We start from the raw sequence: 24,359 nt of genomic DNA, 5'->3' as shown, positions 1-24,359 counted from the left end.
AGGTTTGGTCACACTTAATGATATCTGTGAGTAGCAAACCAAATGTTGCTGGTATTTAAAAGAAGAAACGTCACTTTCATTGAATGCAGATCGAATTTGCAGACATAATTAATTGAGCGCAGATCGTTTTAATCGGACTTCACCAATATGGCGGATTGAAAGTCGATGACTTCCGGTCGTGCCTCCGGAGCGCTTGTGATGACCTCACGCAAATGTTGCGCTGCTTATGAAACTTGCAGTAAAACCGAACAGCCGACGAGGTGAACCACAGACCGGTGCTGCTGATATTTCACGCGTTCTTCTCTATTCTGTCTATTTACCTTTTGGAAACTTTCTTTATTGGTGTGCGTTTTGAACTTTTACAAACGCGCTGCAGCTGTTAGCGCTCGCTAGCTTGTTGGCAAAACCAATTAATTAAACAGTTGGGTATATTTTAATTAAATTATCTGTTATTTGGGTCTTCTCGGAGACTAACGTAATGTTGCGTTAACCCAGCAACATTAACCAGAATAGTTAAACTAGGTCAATAGTAATCGTGCTATCGCCGCTTCTGTTGCCCTGCATGTTCCGTTCTGGTTTGTTTTGCTAATGCTAGTGAGCTGAATTGTTGCTAACTAACATAGATAATGAAGTTGATGACATAATAGAGCTACCGTAGGTGGGAATCTATGCGCAAATGCACCGATCCCGTGTTTTGTTCTCTTCCGACTGACCATCTGAAAAATCCCATCACTTCCTAATTTCCTGTTTTTAAAAGAGGGATGTTTTATGATGGCCGACTTTTAGATGATTTGGAGAAACTTATTTGTTAATTGAACAATCTTAAAATGAGCTCTAACGCAGCGAGATGTTTGGCCGTTCTGCACAGGTAGGAGAGGAAGAGACCGACATGGCGGAGATGGAGGAAGACATTGGAGATCTCCCTGCCAGAGAGGATGACAACGACTCCGACAGAGATGAAGATGACGGACTGTTTGCTTGGATGGTAAATGATGATATGAATGAGGCGGAGGAAGATGAGGAGGAGGATGAGGAGGAGGAGGTGGAGGATGAACAGCCTCTGGACACTGAAGCGCCCGAGTCGTTTGAGTTGGATGCCCCGGCTGAGCGCAGTGGGCATATAGCAGTCGTTGACAGAAACCTCATGTATGTGTGGGGGGGATACAAGGTAAGGCGTTTATCAAATGCGTTTGAAATGATCTACATTTGAGTTGTTGTTGTTTTTCTTGTCACATCATCTTTAATTAAATTCCTTTTTACTTCCCTCTGCACAAAGAACGCACAAAATCATGGATTCTTCGACTTGTATCTACCAAGAAACGAAATATGGTCGTACAACATGGAGTCAGGCGTATGGTAACGGCATTTGCATTTATACCCAATGATGTTATTTTTAAAAATGTGTAATTTGCTTGGAAAAAAAACACCTTGATGTTCACAGGACAAAGCATGTAACCGGTGGCAACCTGTACACATCCATGTCGGGCAGCTGTGGCGTGTGTGTCGATGGGATCCTGTACCTTTTTGGAGGTCACCACGCCAGGGGAAACACAAACCGGGTACGAGTTTGTGTGTCACAACTGAGCAAATACCCTAAAATCTGATATTGCTACGAAATGAGTGCATCGTGTTTCAAACTTTGCTTTGCAGATCTACTCCCTGCCCCTGAGAGCAACCAGGCTCGTCTGGGAGGAAATGAAAGATCTCAAAGGACTTCCTCCGTCCTGCAAAGATAAACTGGGCTGCTGGGTTCAGAAGAACAGGTGAGACTGGACTGAGCTTTTTGTCCCAAGGAAACATTTCAAACCCCGGGTAGTCACACAGCGTGGTTCGGACAGTTGCTAATGCAATCTGAAATCTTTTTCTTCTCCATCTCCACTTTGATGACATGTTTATGACTTCAGTGAAGACAATAATATTTTTTTTTTTACCTTAGATTCATAAATCTCAAATTATTTCATAAAGGATCGACGACTCGGTGTACTATTAATGTGAAATGTTCACCATCTGACACGCTCGGAAACATGCTAATGTGGCCTTTGAGGAGAAAAAGCAATGCGATTTATTTTTTTGATGTTTTCCTCAACAGACTTATATTCTTCGGGGGCTACGGCTATGCTGTACAAGGGCAGCATCAAGGAAGTTTTGAATTTGACGAATCGTCTTCACTCCTGGTAAGAAAATAATTCTTTCATCGCAATATATAAAAGAATGTTGGAAAGTCTACTTGATGTTGACGGAATATTTGTTGCTGCTGCTGCAGTGGGACGGCCCTGGGCGAGGCTGGAACAACCACATCCATATCCTGGACCTGGAGACGTCCACGTGGAGCCAGCCCATCACGACGGTAAACACAGGCCTGGATGCCACCATAACCCACTCACGAACAATGGCCGCTGATATTTGAATCTATTGCCATTATGCCTACATTGTTTTGTTTACATTAACACCAGCAAAGTATTTGACATGATCCATTTCCTGTCTGGACTGCTGTAGGGAAACGCCCCGTCACCCAGAGCTGCTCATGCCTGCGCCACGGTTGGTAACAGAGGCTACGTGTTTGGGGGGCGATACAAGGCAAGAAGATAAAACGTATAATTCAAGACGTTTTTCTCTTTTGTCTCTTTGTGAACTTTTGATATCTCTTCGTCTTTTTGTCCTCAGAACTACAGACTAAAAGATCTGCACTACGTTGACCTGGATACATGGGAGTGGCATGAAATGTAGGCGTTCATTTGAATGAATCTCTTTTGCAGAAGAACCTTGTTTTTCTGCTTGACAACAGTTAACAGTTTGTAAATTACAGGAGGGTGTCCTCTAAAATATTGCTACATATGGCACATAAGCATTCATGTCCCGTAGGAGCGTTCCTCAGGACGGTCCTGTAGGCCGCTCTTGGCACTCCTTCACTCCTGTCTCGGCGGACCACATCTTCTTATTTGGAGGTTTTACCACAGACAGAGAGACACTGAGTGAGTCAAGTACTGCATTGGAGTAGCAAATACTCCCCCCCCCACAATGATTGCTGTTCTAAAGGTGGTGTCTGTTTTTAGGTGACGCTTGGCTGTACTATGTGAGCAAAAACGAATGGAAGCCGTTCAAACACAGTCACACAGAGAGGCCGAGGTAAATCCTCTCGTCTCGCCCGGCAACACTGTTTTCGTTTCTTGATCAGGGTTCAGCTAAAATGGTGTGTACGTTTGTCAAAGTAATACTGTGTGCGGATAGTTCTTTACATTTTGCTCTGCGTCCCAGACTATGGCACACAGCTTGCTCAGGTGCTGATGGGGAAGTGTTTGTGTTTGGAGGGTGCGCCAACAACCTGTTGTCTCATCACAGAGCTGTAAGACACGCGTTACTTCTTATAAATAACACTCGACCTAAACGTATCAAAAGGTTCCCTGAATTTAACTTCCCTTCTTTAAATCCGTCAGGCACACAGCAATGAGTTACTAGTCTTCAACGTCCAGCCCAAATCACTAGTCAGGTGAGTGAATAGAAGATGACGATCTCCTGATTGGCACACCTGAAACTGAAATCTCGTCTGTTGTCATTCTTCCCGGTCGTTTGGCGCTCATATTTGCCCGTCTCCGCCCAGGTTCTGCATGGAGGCCATTCTGCAGCACAGGGAGCTTTTGTCGAGATACTGGGACTGCCTGCCGAAACACCTGCTGCACAGCCTCAAACAGAGGATGGCACGCGTCAACACACTGGGCTCCTAGGCTGAACGGGCCTCATCAGCCCAATCCAGGGGATTACAGGAGAATAAGTACGGACTGGATGAGTAGTCCGGTTAGAGCGTTAGTTTAAAGTGTGTGGCACTAAAATGAAGAAAACTCCAGGCAGTAGTGAGCAGCTGTGGAAGTGCTGGGAGACGGGTCCAGACTGGTACCACGCTTCAGTCGATGGAACCCTGGAACCCAGCGGGCCTCTTAATGAGTTTGTGAGAGCAGGTTCTACCTTTTGGATTGGTTTCTGTAATGCTTTCGTGGCTCAAAATAGTTTTTTCCAGATACTTTTTATTTTCAGAAAAAAAAAAATAGGAAGACCACTGAAATAAATAAATAAAAAATTGGCAAATACCTGACAACAATATTGAGGCTAGCAGGGGGGGGGATGTTTAGACAGCAGGACTTTTCCTTAACAAAATGATAATGCATCTTTTAGGAAGACCTGGGTTGGAGAATTTTGCACCTTGAAGGAAACATTTGTTTTCACTGGTCTTCCTCGAGAATTCAAACAAATTAATAAAACGGTGCAAAGCTGGAACAGATTTGCTTTAACTGTGTAGATTTTTATGATTTCTAATTTCAGTAAACTTTACGTCAGTGATTCCTGTAACTAATGTTAAGCACGATCCTGAATAGACCAGCGAGTTGAGGTTCTCACAGACCTAAAACTAGTGCTTTATTTTGCAAGACTATCACACTCTGAGGCTGCAGAATTGCTCTTTGAGTTTATATTTATATGTAGTACCAGTAATTTATCTTTGAGATGTGTGGGTTCTGTTCTGAGTGGCTTTTAAAATGTCCCAAGTGGCATTTGTAACATTGTAATTTTATTTAATGACTTTAGATACGTGTTTAAGTTGCCTCACACTGAAATGCCTCATGTCAGTAGGGCTTTGTTTGTATTTGCCTGGTTTGCACAAAAGTGACATTGGTATTTTGTTGTTTTTTTCATAGTAGAATAAAATGCGTACCGTTAGTTTGTACTCAAACAATATACACGTGTTGTTAATTTACATGGTTTCATTTCAGACAAATTGTACAATCAGTTTATAGAATTAAAGTTCTGTGATCTGTGGGCACTTGTCTCACTTCCTCTTGGCCGCCAGCAGGTTTGGAGAAGACACTTTAACTTTTCCCGGCATGTTTCTGGATAGATCACCATCCTGCAACACGGGATGTAACGGGGGACAAGGTTTGGAGGACAAACTAATCTGTAATCAATACTCGTGTGAGTTTTGTGCAGTTTGAATCATGGAAACTCAAAATCTACTGATTTTAAAAATCGCAAGTGACATTTTTCTTTGATAATGTCGAAATAAAGTATCACGAGATAGCATTTTAAATTTACTTAAAGCAGATAACGAAATACATTTAACATCCTCACCTTGACACTACGGAGCACGTCTCTCTCTCTGGTCGACGCATCTTTGGCTTTCATGAAACTGAGGACTGCGGTGCGTGCGGCTGGCGGGAACAAAGGAAATATAGCCATTGTTTTGAAAAGCACTTTGATGCATCTTGTTCATACGTCACCGTTCTTACCTTTTCCTTTCTTCTGAGAGCCTGGTGTCAGTTTCACCTTGTGTCTGGAAAGGAAAAGACTCATTCAGCATGTATATTCGTCACTCTCTTGCACATAAGATGGTTAACTCCACACACTTATAATTGGAGAGGGCCGTATACGGTGCACAGACTGGCACAGCAAACAGCAGCACATCTTCAGGATGAGACTGGCCCGTCAGAGAGGTGAGTAGGGCCTCCGCTTCCTGAAGAGGGAAGGAAAAACGGAGTTAAAACCGGAGAACAGCGGTGGACTAAAATACATGAAGTTCCATTCAACTGACGAGCAAATATCCCAAATCATTCTTTTATCTTTATGAAATGGTTCCAGTAAAAACCCACCACTGCTCCAGGGTTGTCCTGGTCTGCATCATCTTCCTGAAAGGACAGCATTAAATAAAAACAAAATGAATAAAGAGATGTTATTCGTGTTGATTGGCACATTTCCTACGATCATTTATGCCATGTACCTTTTCCTCCTGTTCACCTGCGCCTCCCTCCTCAGTGTTCCCTTCTCCCACCGTCTGCTCTGGTTTCTTTGATCCATTCTCCACAGGATGACTTTTCTGGGGTGGTTTCTGAGAGCCTGGTTTCCTGACGGGTTCATCTTTCCCCTTCCCTTTCTTGCCTTTCTTCCCCTTATCCTCCTTGACAGAACCAGCTGACTACGGACGGAAGGCAGTTTTCTTTTTCATCAATCTGAGCTGGACCTGCACTGCAGTCACTACTGACAGATTTGCAGATGGAGTTCGTAGTAACTCCTCCTCACCCCCAGAAGCTGCATCATCAGCTCCCTGTCCTCTTCATCCTGATCTTTGTACTTCTCCTTGATCTTCTTAAACTTGTTCTGTAATAACCAGAGGGACAAAATAGGAAAAACAGGGTGCTATTTCAGCCATTTGGCCTTATAAACTCCATATGTGGTTCTATCGATCAAGTGGAACTAAGGATTTAAAAATACGGCACCAAATTTTGGCTTGATCTGAGAAAGAACCGGAAGTAAATCCAACCAGGATTTTGCCGCTAAAGGCTGGACAGTCCACGAGACGGTAGCAAATGTTCAGCATTTTTAAATAGCGTGTTTATGCCAGCTTTATGTAATCAGAGGAGAAACCGTCTGCATGCTGGTGGGCCGGATATAACCCGCAATCAGAATAAAAATATTTGCCTACTTTATCAAAAACAGATTGTCCTAGTCTAAAGTTTGATTTATCGCTCCTAATCTATGCTCCTTGCTTGTGCAATTAGAAAGATAAGTAACCATGTCTATAGTTGGAGACAGTACATCTTATCTTCACACTCCTTGCTTTTACCCTTTGACCTCTCTTCAGGGGCTGTTGGGAGGCACCTCCTCCACCTTTGGATTCATGATTGACCGCTGGTTGGCTGGAAGAAATCTCCGTCTTCTCCTCGGTGTCCCAGTCTTCCTGTTTTTGCTTCTTCTTCTTCTCTTCTCTGGTGACAATGTCAAAAACCACCCAATGATTAAATCAATGACTGGCCTATCGATATCAACCCCCCCCCCCCCCTTTCTATTTATGATTAACAGGAACAATTATATGGTTAAATAAGTGTTTTATTTCATTCATGCACCTTCTCTGCTTGGCAGTCATGTGCTTCTTCCCTTGTGAGTCTGCCTCAACCTTTAGGAATACAAAACACGAGTATGAGATGTGTTATTTTGGGATTTCATTTGAAATTAGTGACGGTCATTAATTACCTGAGCGTTCACTTCTTTTTTGAAACCAGGGTTCTGAATGCTCCTGCAAATGAGGAGGGATGGTTTGATGCAGTCGTAGCTCCGGTTTGAAGCGGGAGAACGTCGTAACATTACCTGCTCGGCTGCAAGTGAGAGAGGGAGATGGTCGTATCTGGAAAACTGAACTCTTCACCGTCTTCATTCTTTACTTCCTCTTCTTCCCTGTTGTCATCCTCTCTCCCCTCCTCCGCCTTGTCGTCTTCCTCAGAAATATCAGACAGTTCTCCGCTCACGGCATCGTCCTCTTCGACCAGCCGTTTAACCATCTCCTCCGTCTCTCCATTTCCTGTTCTTTCCTCCTCGCCCTGATCTTCGTTGCTGCTGTCATCACCTGCAGAAGATGATCGAATCGATTCAACCACGGATGCGATTGTCAGACGCACAAGTAACAGTCAGTCGTCTTATGTTTACCTATCAGCTCCTCTCCCTCCTCCTTCAACGGCTCAGCAGTTGTGGACGAGACCTCCTCCATGTCCTCCTCCACAGTCTTCACCTTTCTTTCTCCCTGGTGTCGAAACACGCTCTGCTCGTCCACCTGCGCAGAGACGAGCGTGAAACATCATTTATTGACGATAACGCAGGGTTAATGATGCTGATGACGATGATGGTATTTTACCTTGAAGAGGAATCCAAATCCCATAATCAAGTAAGAAGGCGGCAAAAAGTTTTTCTTTCCTGGAGAGAAATAGATCAAATATCAAATATCGTCTCACCTCAGATCTACGATTGTACATTTTTTTAACATGTCACACCTCTGATCATGAAACTTCCAGTAGTCAGGTACTCTCCAGTGGGAGCCGTCTTTGACACCTGGAAAAAGAAGAACATACCGGAATATAATATTTTCTTTCTTTTTTGGGAAATCTTTTTTTTTTTTTTTTTTTTATAACAAGCTCAGAAATTGAGTGACCAAAAGAGGATGACTCACCTGGTGATGATGAACCCACCAAGCGCTGGTGACGATCTTAGCATCCCAGGCAGCACTGTAACAAATGGCCATGGTGCCGGCTTCCGTCAGGGAGCGAGGCGGGATGGGGTCACCTGGAACAGGAAGACACAACAACATGGGGGTATCTTTACAAACGGACTGAATGAAGCTAAATGGGGAGCGCGGCTAACAAAGTGGAGGGTTTACCTGAAGGGTTTTTGATCACACAACTAGTGGCGCCGTGGAGGTCGGCGTGGACATAGATGTCACCTGACGAAGCAAAGGCGAGCGCGAACCTTTTAACAACGCCTCTCTCAAAAGCGGTTGAGCGTGTAATAATTCATCACCTGCCCGGAGGTAGCGTTTGACAATCATCTCGTTCTGCTGCTGATCCCTCCCTGCAATGACCAGGTAGTTCTCGGAGCTGATGAACCACAGGAACTTCTCAAACCTGCCAGAGTAGAGAATAAAAGACTCCGCTGCTAAATATCCAGACTACTGAAGCAAAGACAAACTGGGGACTTACCAGTAGACTTTTCTGGCCTTCTGAATGGTGGTCACAGTCTGAACCTCTTTCAGTGTTTTATGAGTTTTTTTCTCGGCAGACTTCATCGCCTTGGGTGACATAGGAATGGAATACGTTACCCGTGCAGCAACTCTTTTCCATCCCTTCATCCCGAGCGTAGAAGACGACAACTGTCTTACCTTACCAGCTGCTTCGATGGTTTTGTGTTCTTTCTTTTCAGCGGTGCGTCTGTTGTCGTAGTACCTGATAAAAACACACTGCTGTAAAAACGGCTGCTTACGGAATGCTCAATTTTACAACCAAACGATTTTTAAGCGTACTTTTTGGCGTTAGCATAAGCCGAGAGGCCAAGATCCACATCCACCAAGATGGGCTTGTTCCGTTGCAACTTCTTGTTCAGTCCTTTGTCTTTATTCTTGTTTTTCTTCCCTTTCTCTACGACCACATCTTTTTTCCCCTCCTCTCCCTCCTCCTCTTCAGCTACATATGGATTCCTAGAGAACAGGAGACAGAAGAAAGCAACGGTACTCACCCCCCCAGTATTATATGGTCTATAAATGGCTGTAGCAGTGAAAGTCTCACTTTAAAATCATGGTGATGCGGTTGGTCGGCAGCAGCAGCTCTTTGATGGCGCAGGCCACAGGGTCGCCAGCAGCTTGCGCTTCTTTGATGATAATACCAATCTCAGTCCAGTCCACCTGATTGGCCAGCGCACTGGACACCACCTGCAGCGCACTCTCTACCACAGACAGGTTCATCTCCACCAGTTCTCCCTTCAGTCGGTCCACCTCCTGCAACACAGGAGACAAGAGTTCTTGCATATGTCTTCCCAGCATTGTCGAGATAAATCCACTTTTATGTTTCAGGTAATTAACATTTTAGAAAAGCGGGAGTTGACGGTTGCTGACGACCTGTGTTTGATGCAAGGTCTCCAGTCGCTGCTCGTGGTCCCGTTTCACATTTTCCAACTTCTTCAGAGCCTGTTTCTCTTGCTGTAATGCTTTCATATCAATCTTTTGGCTTTCCATCTTGGAGAAGAACTCATCCACTGCCTGAGAGAGCAGAACAGGACACACTGGATTCACATCACATTCTGATGAACATATATTACATGCAGAAATGATCGCTGGCATCAAGAATTAAAAACCAAATAGTCAGCTATACTACAATGTACCTTGTCGAAAGTATCAAACTCCAAATATGGGCTCTTTGCATGCTGGGCAAAGAGGAATGGGTGAAACTCATCGTATCTGTGAGCAGAAGCATTGATTGATTAAGGCTCTAACATTGGCATGTTGAATATTGACATAACAGGACGTACGTGAGGAGCTGTTCGCTGGGTCTGCCGGGAGGTACGCTTGGTTTCATCTCACTCTTCTGAATGATGTAGCCCTTGATTTAAAGAAAGAAGAGGTCGTAAATAAAGCAGAAATCACAACCCCAGAGGGGGTTTTTCCATAAGATGCAGCATTGATGTCTTACTTTCCCACTGAAGTTCTCAGTTTTTTCCATGTATGTTTCTGCAAGCTGCAGAGCTTCCAGGATTTTAGGAGCAACTGGAAAAACAGCCAGATAAAAACCCTGAATTCACAGTTACAACAAAAAACAAGAAAAGAAACGACAGCAGACGCTCACACAACATATGTGACTTTAAAGAAATGCAATAAGAAAATAAAAATGTGGTGACAAAATGCAAGAAAATAATTCCAATGATCATTTTTTTCAATTCAGTTCAATTTATTATGATTCTGATAGAACAACAAAGTCTAAAATACTTCACATACATCTTTGCCCAAACAGCTTAGATGAGTGGCGGCATAAAAAGTACAATGCACAACTTCATCCTGGTTACTTACTGAAATAAAAGACGTTACAAACTGTTCTACTGTACCTTGGGCGGCATCGACTTGATTGTCTACTTTCACGGAGCATGACAATCCGGCCTCTACCAAACTGTGTTCAATCAGAGTGGCTCCATAGGCTGGAGAGGCATTTGAACGGAACAAAAAGCAAAAGTCTTACATTTTAAAACTGAGGGAAATGCTTGCATTTGATCATTCAGAATCGATTGCCTGGCTACTTACGAAGGTGAGGGTTCAGAACCCTTTTCACTTGATCTCCATTTTGTGCTTTGCTGAAGATTTCAGTGAGTCTACGTTCAAAAATAAATAAAAAATCAGTCAAATATAATCTGATTTAAATCACAACATGTTTATTTAACAGCGATGGATATCAATTTGGTACAAAAACTCAAAAAGCACATGTGAAGACGAGTTTACCGCTCTAAACTGATGAGGGGTTCGGGCGGTCGGGCGCTCTCCACAGGGTACCGCTCCCTCACAGCAATCTTAACATCCTCCACCTCTGCTGTACGAAACCGCAGCAGATTCAGGATGGTGTACTCATGGTCTGCAAGAATGATGTTACCCTGAAGAATGAATGGTCAGACATTTTAATGCACTCAAACACATAAACGTGCATCAATGTCATCCGACATGATCCGACCAGCTGCGGACGTTGAATTTTAAGTTAGATGCAAACTTCTTGCATCGATTTCTTACCCTGTCGTACAGTTCAACAATCAAGTGGTATGCAGCCTCATCCGAGCCGAACTGGATGTCGACAATCCTGTCAATCCCGAGCTGCTTAATCTGAGTCAACCGCCGTGACTTCAGGTGTTTCCGACACTACAGACAAAGTTGATATAACATCGACTTTCATTATAGCTGAGCCATAAACAACATAATGCAGATCTGATAAACAGATAAAAACACAAGTGAAACTGTCAGGTAGAGTCTCTGGATGTCTTGCTGAAATCTAACATGTATTCAAAGTATTGTTTAATACATGATAATTGTAAGCGGTTGGTCCAACTTATTCAATTAAGATGTTCTCACCTTCATTGCAAAGCCTGAGGGCATCATGTTCTTGGGCCATTCAAAGTCTGTCGAGTGAATCCGAGTCCCAGACTCGACCAGGAGGACGGCTTTGTTGTCAGGCCTGCAGCCACAAAACAACAATAAGATAAAGGCACCGACAAAAAGGTGACAACAACCAAAAGGATGTTTGCATTGATGATTATTAGAATGCTGCATTTATAAATTCAGATTCTAGATAGTATGGTGAGCTGGAAAATATGCATTGAGATGAAACTAGAAAAGCACACGGAGAGCGCAGATTTACACCGTCCACATGGTGATCTGGATCATCACCAAAAGGTTCTAGATTGTTCTTGGTATCTTTATACAACAACCATGAAAAGTAAACGTGAATCAGAGTTGATTTGTGTATTTTTTACTGATTTTTGAATCCATAAATGGGGTTTACAATGTTAAAATGAAATACTTTTTGCTGAAGTTATTCCGGATCAGGTCCAGAGAACAGTTTTCATAATAATGCATAGCAGATCCCTTTAAAATCCAGATTTTTCCAGACGTGTAATTTAATGCAACCTAAATTAGACCAAAACCCATTTTTTTGATCAAGATCCCACCAGCACCTTTTCCTTAATCCTGCTAACAGACAAACGCCATCAAAAGCATAACCTCCTTGGCGGAGGCAATTACCCCCCCCCCCCAAAATGAAATACATCAAATAGAATAATCACATATTATATTCATCAAAGGGATTTTAAAACATGCAACCCTTATTTTGTCCCTTATTGGTTTTTCATGGCTCTCTTAATTTAAATAATAACAAAAACCGTGACAACCTACTTCTGCAGGCGGATGAGATAGGTCTTATTGTCGATGTCATACACGTTGTTTACCCTCATGCCGAGGTAGCTGTGAAAGAATGAGGCAAAATAAATGAGTGAATGTTCATGTTGACAAATCCACATTGGCGATGGCTAGTTAGCTTAGCATTCCAGCTAGAGGCAATGAAACGTGTCAACCTACTTGGCATTTATTTCGGCAATAACTGCCCTGATGTCCACAGTGGTGAATCTTGTTTTCATGGTGACGTCTGACCAACAATTAAGAAAGGAATTTTAGATATAACATGATTTAATCTAACATCAGTAAGAGGAAATTTGTCAGGAGTATCTGCGCATGCGCGTATTTTCTTTTTCTACGGAAGCCGACGTGGAATAAAAATGAGTAGGGCCCACGCCTAGACGCGCTAGTGAATAAACGCTCGGCGATTATCACTGGTGACTTTACACCATGACATGGACGCAGCAGCTCATCCAGCCGCTGTGCTTTTATTAGACTCATGTTAGGCTCCTCCGGATTAAAGGTGCATTAACGATGCACTATTCCAACTGGCTCATTGGCGTGAAAAACAGGGCGAGCCTCCGAAATGCACGCAAAACACCACCGAGCAGCGACTGTAACAATAGGGGGAGCGTGGATGTGTGGAATAACAATCCGCGGCCTCACGAGAACACATCCGAGTTTATGGTCACCAGTCATCTCTGGAAAAAAGGTAACATCGTCTAATATATCGATCCGCAGCTAATAAATCTGCTTGAATTGCATTTTTATTTTATATTTTTTTACATGGTAGAACATATTCGTCTACGTGCATTGCTTCTAATCCAGAATGCGTGCGCCGTGGCTCCAGGATCAAACAATCAGCTGGAAGGTTTTTTTTTAAATTCCCTCCTCAGGTCAGAGTGGAGGGCGAAGGCGTGCTCTGTTGCCAAGGCGACGGTCAGCGATCAGGGCTTGCTAGCTACGTGTGGGCTAAGCTAGCGCCCGTGCAGTGTAATTCTTGACATATCGCAATACATTTTTACGCCTAACACCGTAATGCACCGTCCGGATACACGCGTCGTGGATCATCGACGGCCATGCGGCGCGTAAAACCCCAAAGAATGAAATGTAAGTCGCGGCAGTGATGACAGAGAAGTTTTATTAGGTATATCTATATAAATGTACACGAAGAGGTACCGATAAAATAATCCCGACACGTCCACAGAAAGATGATCCTAATCAATTTTGCAGAATTGAATTATGCTGCTTCTGATATTCAACAGGAATATATTTAAGAAATGTAAAGTGTGTTCATGCAGTGGCCCCCTTTAATCTTTGTGGGGTTTCTCTTCTTCTTTTTCTTCTTTTGCAGGCTACAAAATAATAAAGAAAATTGGAGAGGGCACATTTTCCGAGGTATTGAAGACTCAGAGCCTTAAAGATGGGAAGTTTTATGCATGCAAAACCATGAAGCAGACGATTAACAGGTATGTATTTTGCAACGCCCCGTGCACGGCGATCAGTCGTGCACGGGTAATACTCTGTTGTGTATGGATCCAGGAAACCCGAGTCAGCAGCCTGACACCCCTTTGGCTTTAAGTATCCTATTAGATTCCATCGTACTCTTCCTTTGACCTTCAGTTTTGTTTACAATGGATTGAAATATGAGTCGTCCTGTAAATCCGCTAAAGCATTACGTTGCATTGATTTGTTTTATTAGTCTCTATTTTAAGCAAAAAAGAAAAAAAGAAAAAGTGACCTATTGGTCCTTATTCTCAGATATTTAACTAAATCACATGTCATCCCTTCTGCCTCATGGAGTCTGGAGCAGGCAAACAACCTACGGGAAGTTCAAGCAATGAAGAGACTGAGCCCGCATGTGAACATCATCCAGCTGCACGAACTCATTTTGTAAGTGCTGTTTACTGTGAAGCCGGCGCGTCGACTCTCGCTGCTTTCATTCACTGATGCGGTGTGGCGTTGCAGTGACAAAGAAACCGGAAGCGTGTCCCTGATTTGCGAGCTGATGGAGATGAACATCTACGAGTTCATACAGGGTAGGTCTGCAAGTACGACGAGTGTTTTCTAAGACGAAGCCATCCTGTGAAGTTTCGTAGGCATGATGGGTTCACTTTGGTTTTGCATTGCCTGCAGGACGGCAAGCGGCACTGCCTGACCACACGGTGAAGAACTACATGTACCAGCTCTGCAAGTCGCTCGAGCACATGCACAGGTAGTTACGGTTGCGATGCGTGAAATAGTAAACATGCGTCTGTTTTGAGCTCGTCGTCACGTTGCCGTTTTGTTCTTATTTTTACAGCTGCGGAATCTTTCACAGGGACGTGAAGCCAGAAAACATCCTGATCAAAGTGGGATCCGTCAAGATCAGAATCTGGTTTACAGAAACACACCACACACATCTTAAAAATGTATTTTTTCAGCAAAATGGGCTGAAGCTGGGTGACTTCGGCTCGTGTCGGAGCGTGTACTCCAAGCCACCGCACACGGAGTACATCTCCACCCGCTGGTACAGAGCCCCAGAATGCCTCCTGACCGACGGCTACTACAACCTCAAGATGGACGTGTGGAGCGCCGGTTGTGTCTTCTTTGAGATCTTGAGGTACCTCTGCAGGAGATGGGAAGATCATTTGCACCTGTATTAGCAGCTGAAAAGGATAACAGCTCTTGAGACAAGCTTCGTAAATACTTTTTTTTATTTTACTTGTGTGTTTCAGTTTGAATCCTCTCTTTCCTGGAACCAACGAGTTGGATCAGATTGCAAAGATCCATGATGTGTTGGGGACGCCGGATCAAAGCATCCTCCAGAAGTTTAAGCAGTACGTATTTCTCCTCGAATGTGTTTTAATTTTCAATAAAGTTTTTTATATTTTATATGTGCTTAGAAATAGAGGCTTTTTTTTTTATATGCGTCTGGCAGGTCCAGAGCAATGCATTTCAGCTTCCCCCCTAAAAAAGGCACTGGAATCTCGCGGTTGATCCCCAGCTGTCCCGCCCCGGCTCTGTCGCTGCTCTATCAGATGCTCGCCTATGACCCGGATGAACGCATTTCTGCAGAAGCAGCCCTGCGTCATATGTACTTTAGGGAAATAAGGTACATCAAGTGAGTAAACAAATATCTTTGAACATTTATACCCTGATGTCAATCCTATTTCATTCTCCCAGGATGTCAGAGAAGAAATCAGACAGTCTTGTCAGACTTTCTGAGATTATGGATGGAGTCGAGAGTAAAACCTACAACTCCTTTGATCACATCTGGCGTCCCGCTCGAATTGGCAAACAGCTGAGGGGAAGACACACGAGGCAAATGCATTTATTGAGTGTAAGTCTAATTCTACAGTTCACTATTGCATTCTTCTGAGGTGGAATGTCTAAAATGAAGCACGTCTCCCATCAGCACAACATGAAGCATGTAGCAGAGCCCCGGATCAGACGGAAGGTCCCTCATTATTCCGCTGAGCTGCCTAAAATCAACACGGCCGGACCAGGACCACAGATCGCCTCCACAGCTTCCGCCGTGTCTGCGTTCGCCGTCACCCACCGAGGCACGCTGCCGGTCATCACGTCGAAAAAGTACCAGTCACGGCTGAAAAAGGTACCGGTAGTCCAAAAAAAAAAAAAAAAAAAGACGTCATGAAATGCAAGAGTTTGATCAGATGATTTAACAAATAGCAATTAATGTCAACAAATGGGTGCTTTGTGCCTTCATCATGGAATTAGGTTTGGCATTCAGGTTGTACTTCCTTTTCTTCACAGCCGCGGGATGAGTCGCACCACGCACCCGTCAAAACCTACCGCATGCCACCGCTGGACCGGAAACACGGAGGCTACTGAGAGCCGGAGACACTTCGACCATTCTAAAAGGCACATTCTGGAAATCATATGTAAACAAATAGCCCGCAGGAACCAAACTGATCTAAACAGCTAATAACAGGCATCCTTTTGAATCATTTAAGGATGCGAATACATTTACATTTGCAGACGAGGCCTTGAAGTTCTGAACCCGCGCTTCTTGTAGAATGTTGTTTGTTCCATGCCCTTAAACCTCCTCATTCCAGAATGTGTGGCTTTAAATGCTTCATTCAGAGCTGTGAAATGACTCAGCACTTCATCATCTGATATTGTGACGCAGAATCACAACGGAGAACGTAAATTCTGAATGACGTCAATAAGCTGTGTAATGTCGCTTAATAAAAGGAGACTGGATGTTTCTGTGAAATCTGGCTTGCATCATATGTTGGACGATTTGAAGACTGGTGATTTCTTAAGGGGCTTTTTGACTGACTCTTCGGATCAAACCTCAAAGACCTCCCGGGCTTCATGGATTCACATTTGACAGCTCCTTTCATGCAATAACGTCAGAGGTAGGGCGCCTTCAGGTAAAGAGACATTAGATGCGGAAAAGGTGGAAGAAAAAACAAAAGAAAGCAATGTATTCAAGATTATTTTAATATTATTAATATGTATACTTTAGGCTTTAGAAATATAACTATTAATGACACAAAATGTCCACTGGAGTAATGGTCGTTTGCTTAGGCCCCCATCAAATCAGTTAATTACAATATACACATTATGACACAGAGCAGATTTGAATCTGAAATAAAAATAAATGCTCAATACAGGTTTTAATAGATTTTTCTTTGCCTACTGTACTAGCCATCTGTGAATTCAGCGCACGCACCCCCCCGCAAAAAAAGTAAAGCCATTTTCTTCTAATAAACTAATTTAAGTGCAAACATTTTTTTTCTTAAGAAAAAAACCCTGATTGCAGCATCCAGCTTTAGAAATTCAGATTTCAGACATGTGGACGTTAAATCCGAGTGCAACAAGGCAGTCCTCAACTTCTTTTTCTGTCCCATTAGAGTAGCTCTAAAAAAAAAACCCGACAAAACAAATAAATCAGTGCAAAGACACGGGGCGATTCTACTCAAGAAAGATAAGGGGTGGGTGAACGCGAGTGGACCCACAATTTCAGACGCTCACACACTTGGTAAGGACAAAGGATAGTTCACCCAAAAGTCACACTCGAGTCAGTAACCCTGAGAGGAAACCAGGCCACGTGATGTTTGAAAGACACACGGATTATGAAAATGTAATGAACGATCCCTTTCATCTCCAGACAGTGTTCTGGTTTTTGCATCGAACAAAGCCAGACAACAGTCAGACGAGATGAGAAGGAGTTTTAAAACTCTAAAAATGTGTTAAAACTCCAGAGAACAGAAGCAAATTAGCACAACGGTCCACTAACTGCACCACACATTTTCCTGCCCCCCCCCCCCACACACTAGAGATCAAGTGAGTGAAAAATGAAAACAGAAAAGCCATCAACGAAATCAGGGCAGGCGAGGGGAACGGTGTCAAAGTAAAGGAAAACTTGCAACGCCTGCAGGGTGAAGAGCAGCTTCAGACTCTGGGTTGCAGGTTTCTCTAGCAGCAGAAATATTGTGGCTATACTACTGTTCCACTGGGAGAGCTGGCTTGGATTTGAGATGCCAATAAACCCTGGAAAAAGGAAAACAAGGAGATTTGCATTGGGAACCTTTATATGCTGAAGCAAAAAAATAAATGAAGCAACAAATGGCTCAGTGAGACGTTGCCTCCAGCTGCGTCTTTCCACGACCGGATCCCCTGCATTGGATTAGCCTGTACACGGCAGTCAGCGAGTGATGGGCGTACAGCGCAGCACTAATATCTTTGAGAGGTTTGCTTGATCAAGGCACTTTTTCAAACCTACCAAACTGTTAAAACTTTGTCATTATTGCACTTCTACTTTTAGGAACTCAACCCTTCACCGTAAACGTTTAACTTCACCCTTTCTACTAAACATTCACACCGCATTTTCAAATCATTCTATTCCTGAAAAGGTCAGCTGTATTAATTGCGTGTTTGTTCCTATTATGGCACTGCATTTCTTGAGACATTATTGAGCGCATTTCTGCCTCCAACGCTCCTTAAATATTTGACCCCACAGTAAGGATGTCACCCGACAGACTTTCATATCTCAGATCCAGATTATCGTGTGCCTCACTCTGGCAAAAGCTCTCAAAACACACAGACAAGAGGAAAGTACACAAGGGGAATTGCACATATTAAGCCTCGAGCATGTGAGGGACTGCAGAGAGTCTTTGGGCAATAACAGATCATGTGCGTGAAAGATGAAAACGTGAGCACATCCAGATGACTTGGCGAGACTGCTATGCATAGAGGATCCATAATGAACCGATGAACACACTTCCTGTGGATTATCGTCTTCTTTCCCACCACAGGAAATCCTACTCATCAGATTATATAACCAGATACTTTCATATCATTGATCACACTTGAACCCATAATCGGTCTTTCATTGGGAATCAGACGTACATTAAACAAATGTTTCACCTGCCTGCAGAGTGGGACAATCCAACTACAAAAAGCTAAAAATGCATTTTGCAAATCTCCGGTTTATTTAATTCTCTCAGCCCTCCTAACTGATTTTTAGAAAAGCTAAATATTGACAGACAGAATATAATCATTTCAACCTTCCCCCACATTTCCTGCATTAAAAGGAACTTACCACTTTGCCTGGCCTCGCCCACGTGCAAATAAATCCCTCCTGACAAGCAGTCACTAAACAGTCCTCTAAAAATATGAGTACAGTCAGTCTCTCGTGTGCTATCTTTTTACAGATGAGGGGCTCCAGGAGGGGCACGTCCTCCATGCGCGGACACAGCAGCGTCCCCAGAGTCTTGGCCGGGTCTGTTTTGGTTTTCGTCAGCAGGTTCAGCTTGTCGCTGCTCTTGCTGCTGATGTGGCCCATGCTGTGGTTGCGCTTGTGGTCCTTCTCGTGGTGGCGCTCCTTCCGATCGTGAAGCGACAGTGTGGCGAACTTACTCACACCTGTGGCAACGGCGCTGTCCACGATACCACTGCTGACGCCGCCGCTCTTGTTAGCATTGTTTGCCGTCGTCGTCGTGGTGCCGGTCGAGTGGGGTAGACTGTTGGAGCGTGGGAATGTAGAAGAGAGGGAGTTGATGGCAGGAATATTGGCACCGCTGTCGTTTCCGTTAGTCGCGCCGCTGGAGGCGTTCGTGATTACCGCGGCACCTTCGGGGGGGCCGGTGGCATTCATCACGTTAGTGTGCGTTCGTGTCCGTGAGAGAGGAAGATGAGGAAACAGGATGTCCTCGGTGAGGTCCCACAAACACAGCTGCGTGTCCTGCCCCACTGAGCCAAAGCGGTACGTGACGCTGACGGGCCGGCTGTCCGTGGAGTTGCGCTTGGAGAGTCGCGACTGGGTGCTGTTCGCCCGGTCCCGTCCGAACTGGGTCGTCTGATCCTGGAAGTCCTCGTCGCTGCCGCTGAACTCCATCGGGTCGCTCTCTTCCACGCTGGTGGTGTAATGGTCAAACGCCACCACGCTCACCCACGACTTGTGCCCGTGGCCTCGGGCGATCACCCTGCAGTCCAAGAAGGACCACACGGTCACCAGATCGTCTTCTCCACCCGCGACGATGTATTTTCCGTCGGGGCTCCAGCACACGCACAGCAAGCCTCCGAAGTAGCTTTTCATGGTACCGTGAAGCTCGACGGCATCAAAGTTGAAGACGCGCAGGAAGCCGTCCTGGCTGACACCGGCCAGGAACTTCCCATCTGGAGAGAAGGCGAACTCGTTCAGAGCCCCCTCGCCCACTGTCCATTTGAGGAGGGGGTTCCGCGTGGATTTACTCTTACACGTGTGCACAGAGTAGTTTTCGCCCTGTTTAAGCAGCTGGTAGTGAGGCGCTGTGGTGCCGCACGTGTGCTCCACGTTGTACAGGTACAGGTTCCCGCTGGCATGGGAGACGAGAAACAGGCTCTCGGAATCCGGAACCCATTTCACGCATGTCACTCTGGACTTGTCTATCAGTCTCTGCAAGGAGGAAGGAGAGACGAGGTTTGAGACGGGCAGACAGACAGAAAGGTCTCAGAAAGCAACGTTAAGTACAACAAATCTAAATCCATTTAGATGGATTAAATACTCTGCATACAAAAAGGAGGAGCACATACTTCAAGGGTACATATACAAATAAATACATTAAATGTTTTGAGAGATATTCAAACAGTGTGTCAGGCCCGACAGAGGAGCTAATTTTTATACGGTAACTATGAGAGACGTAGATGAATTCATGGTTCTCCTGGGGGGCACGTGGGATTTAATGACAGGAAACATGCCCGACAACAAGGTTCAAAACATAAACGAGGACCACAGCAGCAACATTCGATCAGTTACTGATCCGACACCGGCTGCCCACCTCCTCATTGAAGAGCTTGCTCGTCTCCTTCTTGATGGGGTCAATGAGCTGCACCTGCCCCGCTGAGAAGCCCACCAGCAGGGACACGCTCTCCGCCGTGGCCGTGAGGTGGTTGAAGTCATGACAGGTGGGCTGCGTTCCCTTGTAGATGCGCTTGTCTATGGGCTTGCTCAGGTCAGCGGCCTTAAGGGGGAGCACAAGCGCACACGGAGTGAGTGGAAACCTCTAGTAATAACAAATGACGTCATTTACCCACCGAGGGAGGGAGTTATTAGTGTTTACTGTGCTTGTTCTCCGCTCTCTGTTAAACCGTTCCGGACCCCAATGTCACGATATTTTAAAAAGGTAAACAGAAAACAAGTTTATAATATCAACAGGTGGAATGGTTGAGCCTTCAAAGATGCCTATCGTATGTGATCCCTAATATGAACGTACTTTACTAGCTAGTGTTAGCATCAATCTAGAAACAGAACAAGGAGCTTCACCAGGCCATAGATTCTGTTCAGGCACAGCCGGAAGCAAAGAGCCGAGTATCACGACATTAAAATACGCTTACAACAAATAGTTGGCGAACCGAAGGACGTTTCAGAGACAGAAGCCGCATTACGGCGACTTGTCAACAACTCTGAGTCACAAGGCTCCGGCGAGCTGTCATCGCAAACTACAATCTTTAAATCGGCGATATCGACCTCTCACACCTTAAATTAAAAAAAATGGAATCTTACGATCTTAATATAAACGCAGTTTTACACGATAAACTAAATCAGAATGGACTACGGACCGAATTTAGCCCCCGGCCTCGGCGTCGATACTGGTATGCTAACGTTAGCCGATTGCGCTCACTAGCTAACGAAGTTGGCTAGCTTTATCTTAGCCTCAAGCTAATTTCAAAGTCAAGCAGCCAACTCAACAGCAGCTCGCACGGCGGTTGCGTTTTCCAACACGCACTAACGCAAATGTCCGCCGACAGCACCGCTACCTTTCTGACGCCTTTGTAGATGTAGAAGTACAGCTCACGGCCCACATTGAAACAGATCCTGTCGCCGTTCCCCGACTGGTCGTTGACGTTGACGAAGGAGACCTTAACGGGGTTGGAGCCTTGCGAGTTGAAAGGCACCCTGTTCGGACGGCTGTATTCGGAGTGAGTGAGGAGTTTGTAGACACCTTCCCGAGTCGTGAATTGAGTTTTAATTTCGTTCAGCTCCTTCCCTCCTCCCTCCGCCGCCATCTTTGAAATTAACATTCATCCCTTTCCCCCCCAGGCCGGATATTACGTATGGAAAATTCCGGTATGGCATTCCGATTCTCCAGTTCCCCCTATCGGTGCAACGGTGAACTGGTGGAAGACCACATGGAGTGAGCGACATTATTTTACAAATATAAAGTTATAACAGTTTCGTTCTTCTCTTACAGATCGCAGCGATACATCAGTTCGGAAGCCACATATGGTGTAAAATAGTACAATTGAGAATGCAGCTGCAGGATTGCTAGGTTGTATTGATAGGTTGAAGAAACGCTGACTAAACGTTTGATGTTATTTTTAAGGAATTAAAGAGAAAATGTGTCCGTTTAATCTTATTTGGGGGGGGGGGGGGAGGCACCGGATGTATTATTTTGTTTCAAGTTTCGACCTCGTCTCGAGCGCGTGCTGCTCACCTGTCTTCTGAAACACACCTGGTACTCTGCTGGTTAATTGACAATGGACCCGACGGTACTGCAGATGCGTCTTTAATAAGTTACACGTCACGGCCTCTTGGAGCAGACAGCTTTCACTTCCAGGTAAGAATTATTATTTTTTAATGTCAAATGTTTTGATCATGCGTTATTTCACTACGAACTAATATTGTTTTTGTTCAATTGGATTACAGTGATAGACATTCACCCAACAACATGGACCAGCTTGCTTTAAAATACATGGTGAGAGATCACTGAATCATGTTTTATTACCACGCGGAGAACCCTTCGGCCACTCATTAATCTGGAAATTCTAAATCCCTTGCATTTACACTAATTTGTGTTCTTTATTTGACATGAATGTGGACTGGAGTGTCCTCTGTTTTCTGTCAGGAGATGTGCAAGGTGGAATCCAGCACAGATTCTGATTCGGAGATCAGTCCAAGATGGTCAGACACCGGCATTATGGTACTGTATTTCCGACTGTGACCATTACAACACAAATGCATAATGGACAATGTTAACTTTCATATATTTTATACTGGTACACTTGTTTTTGTGTGTGATTTGAGTAACATAATTTAGCAGGTCACGCTAGAATTGATGCTTGTACATATGTTTAGCTGTTTCATTTAAAAATTAGTTGCCATCTTGCTGATGTAAAATCACAGAATTTTGTCATTGAGCAGGGATGTGTGAGCAGCGCACCGGAGAGCGGAAGGTTACCCCGGATATCGCCATTAAAACACAAGCCTGCAGGAAGGCACGGCTCTTCTTCATTGGTAAGCATTATTCTTTCCTGAAAGCTGCTGCAGAAACATTCTGTTTGTTCCTGACTGTGTGTTAATTTGTTTATTATTGTAGTTTTTGGATCCGTACGATGGGAGTTCCGAAGATTCTGAAGGGTCAAATGTCAACATGAGTGTTTTCCATAGGCGAGCCAGGCAGCAGGGAAGAGGTGGGGGAGGCTCTCGGTACGCCGGCAAGAACAAGAAGTGTGTCTCTCATCAAGCCGCTTCCCTTGGAGAAGTGCTAAAAAATGACATTGGAGACCCTGCAGGAGAGCAGCAGCCTCTTTTGGATGTCCAGATGAAATGTGGGAGTGACTCTGAGCTGTGGGTCTGTGACGTTGGCATTCCTCCATCCCAGAGTGACAGGGAAGAGCATAAAGATATTAATGAGAAAATGGCCAAGGACTCACCAAAGCATGCTGCAGAAACCATGGATATTGAACTAGACTGTAAAATGGATGGCTCCAGTGTGCATGCTTGCAGATCATGCAAACCTCAAACGCATGGACCTCAAATCCCAACGGAGGGGAGTTTGTCCCAGACGCTGGATAGCTCCTCCGAGAGATCTCCCAGGCCCTTTATCCTCAGATCTCTTGACAAGAGGAAGTTCTGTTTTCCTGGAGCAGAAGTGGTGGAGCTGGGGCAGAGAAAGAAGCAGCGTGTCTTCAACAAGGAGGACAAACAGGAGGCTCTGCACGTGAATTACTAAGGAAAAACGAAATAATTTAAAGTTACTTTGCAATGCACTTTTACTTGAAGATGTGTCGAAGTTCATTTTGAGGACTCCCTGGTGTCATTATGCTGATTTTTCCCATTTTTCTTGGGAGCATTACCATAATAAACAACATAATGGTCCAATGTAAAATCTCTGCTGTGGTAAAGTCTGCATTTTCCCTGTTTAATCCTCATCTCTCCCGAATAAGTCATTTGGTTATATTTATTAGTGCTTGTCAGATAAAGCTCACACAAATAAAAAGGACAGATTATCATAAAGGTTTCACCAAAGACAGACTCTGATATATCTGAGGGGAATAGTTTGTCATTTTTTACATTGAGAGAAAGGAAAGTTAGCATAATTTTGCTTTAAAACTTTAGAATGGCTATAATTAAACAAACCAACATTTCTAAAGCTTGAAGTTTGCTTGCTGCACATTTAGTAGTAATGTGGAGAGTAAACCCTTTTAGCACTAATAATGCTGCACTGGCAGTATTGTAACTCTGGAATAAGTAGTGAGTGCATTTGGGCGATGCAAAGGTTTGAATCTGTTCTAGGCAAAATAAATAAACCCTAAAGTTTATCTAAATATCACTGGATGCAACTGACATCATCTACAGAATTCATGGTACACAAGACAAACAGCAGTGACAAGTACAGTATTGGACTTGAAACGCTATGGATCAGGC

At 44.3% G+C, this 24,359-nt stretch overlaps 4 protein-coding genes across 4 annotated transcripts; 2 read left to right on the top strand and 2 right to left on the bottom strand.

Moving 5' to 3' along the window:
- Positions 1–163: 163 nt before the first annotated feature.
- LOC137907929 (kelch domain-containing protein 2-like) lies at positions 164–4,725 on the top strand. The gene is made up of 14 exons (XM_068752292.1): positions 164–260; positions 869–1,168; positions 1,277–1,356; positions 1,442–1,559; positions 1,651–1,763; positions 2,090–2,174; positions 2,264–2,347; positions 2,497–2,577; positions 2,665–2,723; positions 2,863–2,972; positions 3,054–3,126; positions 3,256–3,343; positions 3,435–3,487; positions 3,599–4,725. The coding sequence occupies exons 2-14, from the start codon at positions 890–892 to the stop codon at positions 3,720–3,722; spliced, it is 1,347 nt and encodes a 448-aa protein (XP_068608393.1). The 5' UTR covers positions 164–260; positions 869–889; the 3' UTR covers positions 3,723–4,725.
- A 40-nt stretch (positions 4,726–4,765) lies between these two features.
- LOC137907928 (ribosome quality control complex subunit NEMF) lies at positions 4,766–12,462 on the bottom strand. Its single transcript, XM_068752291.1, has 32 exons — positions 12,404–12,462; positions 12,221–12,289; positions 11,402–11,504; positions 11,066–11,191; positions 10,784–10,932; positions 10,589–10,656; positions 10,396–10,485; positions 9,987–10,060; positions 9,826–9,896; positions 9,679–9,754; positions 9,416–9,556; positions 9,087–9,295; positions 8,825–8,998; positions 8,684–8,747; positions 8,505–8,593; positions 8,326–8,429; positions 8,186–8,248; positions 7,979–8,091; positions 7,803–7,860; positions 7,667–7,725; positions 7,462–7,585; positions 7,126–7,381; positions 7,012–7,054; positions 6,885–6,934; positions 6,605–6,746; positions 6,061–6,138; positions 5,762–5,956; positions 5,634–5,669; positions 5,391–5,497; positions 5,274–5,317; positions 5,116–5,195; positions 4,766–4,894 (listed from the first exon to the last, which is right to left on the bottom strand). The coding sequence occupies exons 1-32, from the start codon at positions 12,460–12,462 to the stop codon at positions 4,817–4,819; spliced, it is 3,192 nt and encodes a 1,063-aa protein (XP_068608392.1). The 3' UTR covers positions 4,766–4,816.
- A 292-nt stretch (positions 12,463–12,754) lies between these two features.
- On the top strand, positions 12,755–16,375 carry LOC137907890 (MAPK/MAK/MRK overlapping kinase-like). The gene is made up of 12 exons (XM_068752250.1): positions 12,755–12,932; positions 13,575–13,689; positions 14,024–14,113; positions 14,189–14,259; positions 14,357–14,435; positions 14,523–14,571; positions 14,644–14,822; positions 14,938–15,039; positions 15,141–15,314; positions 15,386–15,542; positions 15,618–15,815; positions 15,977–16,375. The coding sequence occupies exons 1-12, from the start codon at positions 12,755–12,757 to the stop codon at positions 16,052–16,054; spliced, it is 1,470 nt and encodes a 489-aa protein (XP_068608351.1). The 3' UTR covers positions 16,055–16,375.
- Positions 16,376–17,448: 1,073 nt separating this feature from the next.
- Positions 17,449–21,733, bottom strand: wdr20a (WD repeat domain 20a). Its single transcript, XM_068751732.1, has 4 exons — positions 21,470–21,733; positions 20,491–20,673; positions 18,774–20,108; positions 17,449–17,722 (listed from the first exon to the last, which is right to left on the bottom strand). The coding sequence occupies exons 1-4, from the start codon at positions 21,731–21,733 to the stop codon at positions 17,669–17,671; spliced, it is 1,836 nt and encodes a 611-aa protein (XP_068607833.1). The 3' UTR covers positions 17,449–17,668.
- Between the last annotated feature and the right edge of the window lie 2,626 nt (positions 21,734–24,359).

Source organism: Brachionichthys hirsutus, chromosome 18, assembly GCF_040956055.1.
Source record: "Brachionichthys hirsutus isolate HB-005 chromosome 18, CSIRO-AGI_Bhir_v1, whole genome shotgun sequence".
Lineage (NCBI taxonomy): Eukaryota > Metazoa > Chordata > Actinopteri > Lophiiformes > Brachionichthyidae > Brachionichthys > Brachionichthys hirsutus.
Note: the sequence above shows the minus strand (reverse complement) of the source record. Positions and strands in the feature narration are given on the sequence as shown.

Coding starts and splice junctions, on each gene's coding strand:
- LOC137907890 (XM_068752250.1), top strand. CDS start 12,755: ATGCACTATTCCAACTGGCTCATTGGCGTGAAAAACAGGGCGAGCCTC. Junction 15,543..15,617: donor GGCAAATGCATTTATTGAGT/GTAAGTCTAATT, acceptor GTCTCCCATCAG/CACAACATGAAGCATGTAGC. Junction 15,816..15,976: donor ACCAGTCACGGCTGAAAAAG/GTACCGGTAGTC, acceptor TTTTCTTCACAG/CCGCGGGATGAGTCGCACCA.
- LOC137907929 (XM_068752292.1), top strand. CDS start 890: ATGGCGGAGATGGAGGAAGACATTGGAGATCTCCCTGCCAGAGAGGAT. Junction 1,357..1,441: donor AACATGGAGTCAGGCGTATG/GTAACGGCATTT, acceptor TGATGTTCACAG/GACAAAGCATGTAACCGGTG. Junction 1,560..1,650: donor CCAGGGGAAACACAAACCGG/GTACGAGTTTGT, acceptor TTTGCTTTGCAG/ATCTACTCCCTGCCCCTGAG.
- LOC137907928 (XM_068752291.1), bottom strand. CDS start 12,462: ATGAAAACAAGATTCACCACTGTGGACATCAGGGCAGTTATTGCCGAA. Junction 7,586..7,666: donor GATTTGGATTCCTCTTCAAG/GTAAAATACCAT, acceptor GTCTCTGCGCAG/GTGGACGAGCAGAGCGTGTT. Junction 6,139..6,604: donor CCCTGAAGAGAGGTCAAAGG/GTAAAAGCAAGG, acceptor TGGTTATTACAG/AACAAGTTTAAGAAGATCAA.
- wdr20a (XM_068751732.1), bottom strand. CDS start 21,733: ATGTTAATTTCAAAGATGGCGGCGGAGGGAGGAGGGAAGGAGCTGAAC. Junction 20,674..21,469: donor TCTACAAAGGCGTCAGAAAG/GTAGCGGTGCTG, acceptor CTCCCCCTTAAG/GCCGCTGACCTGAGCAAGCC. Junction 17,723..18,773: donor GGGCGAGGCCAGGCAAAGTG/GTAAGTTCCTTT, acceptor TCCTTTTTCCAG/GGTTTATTGGCATCTCAAAT.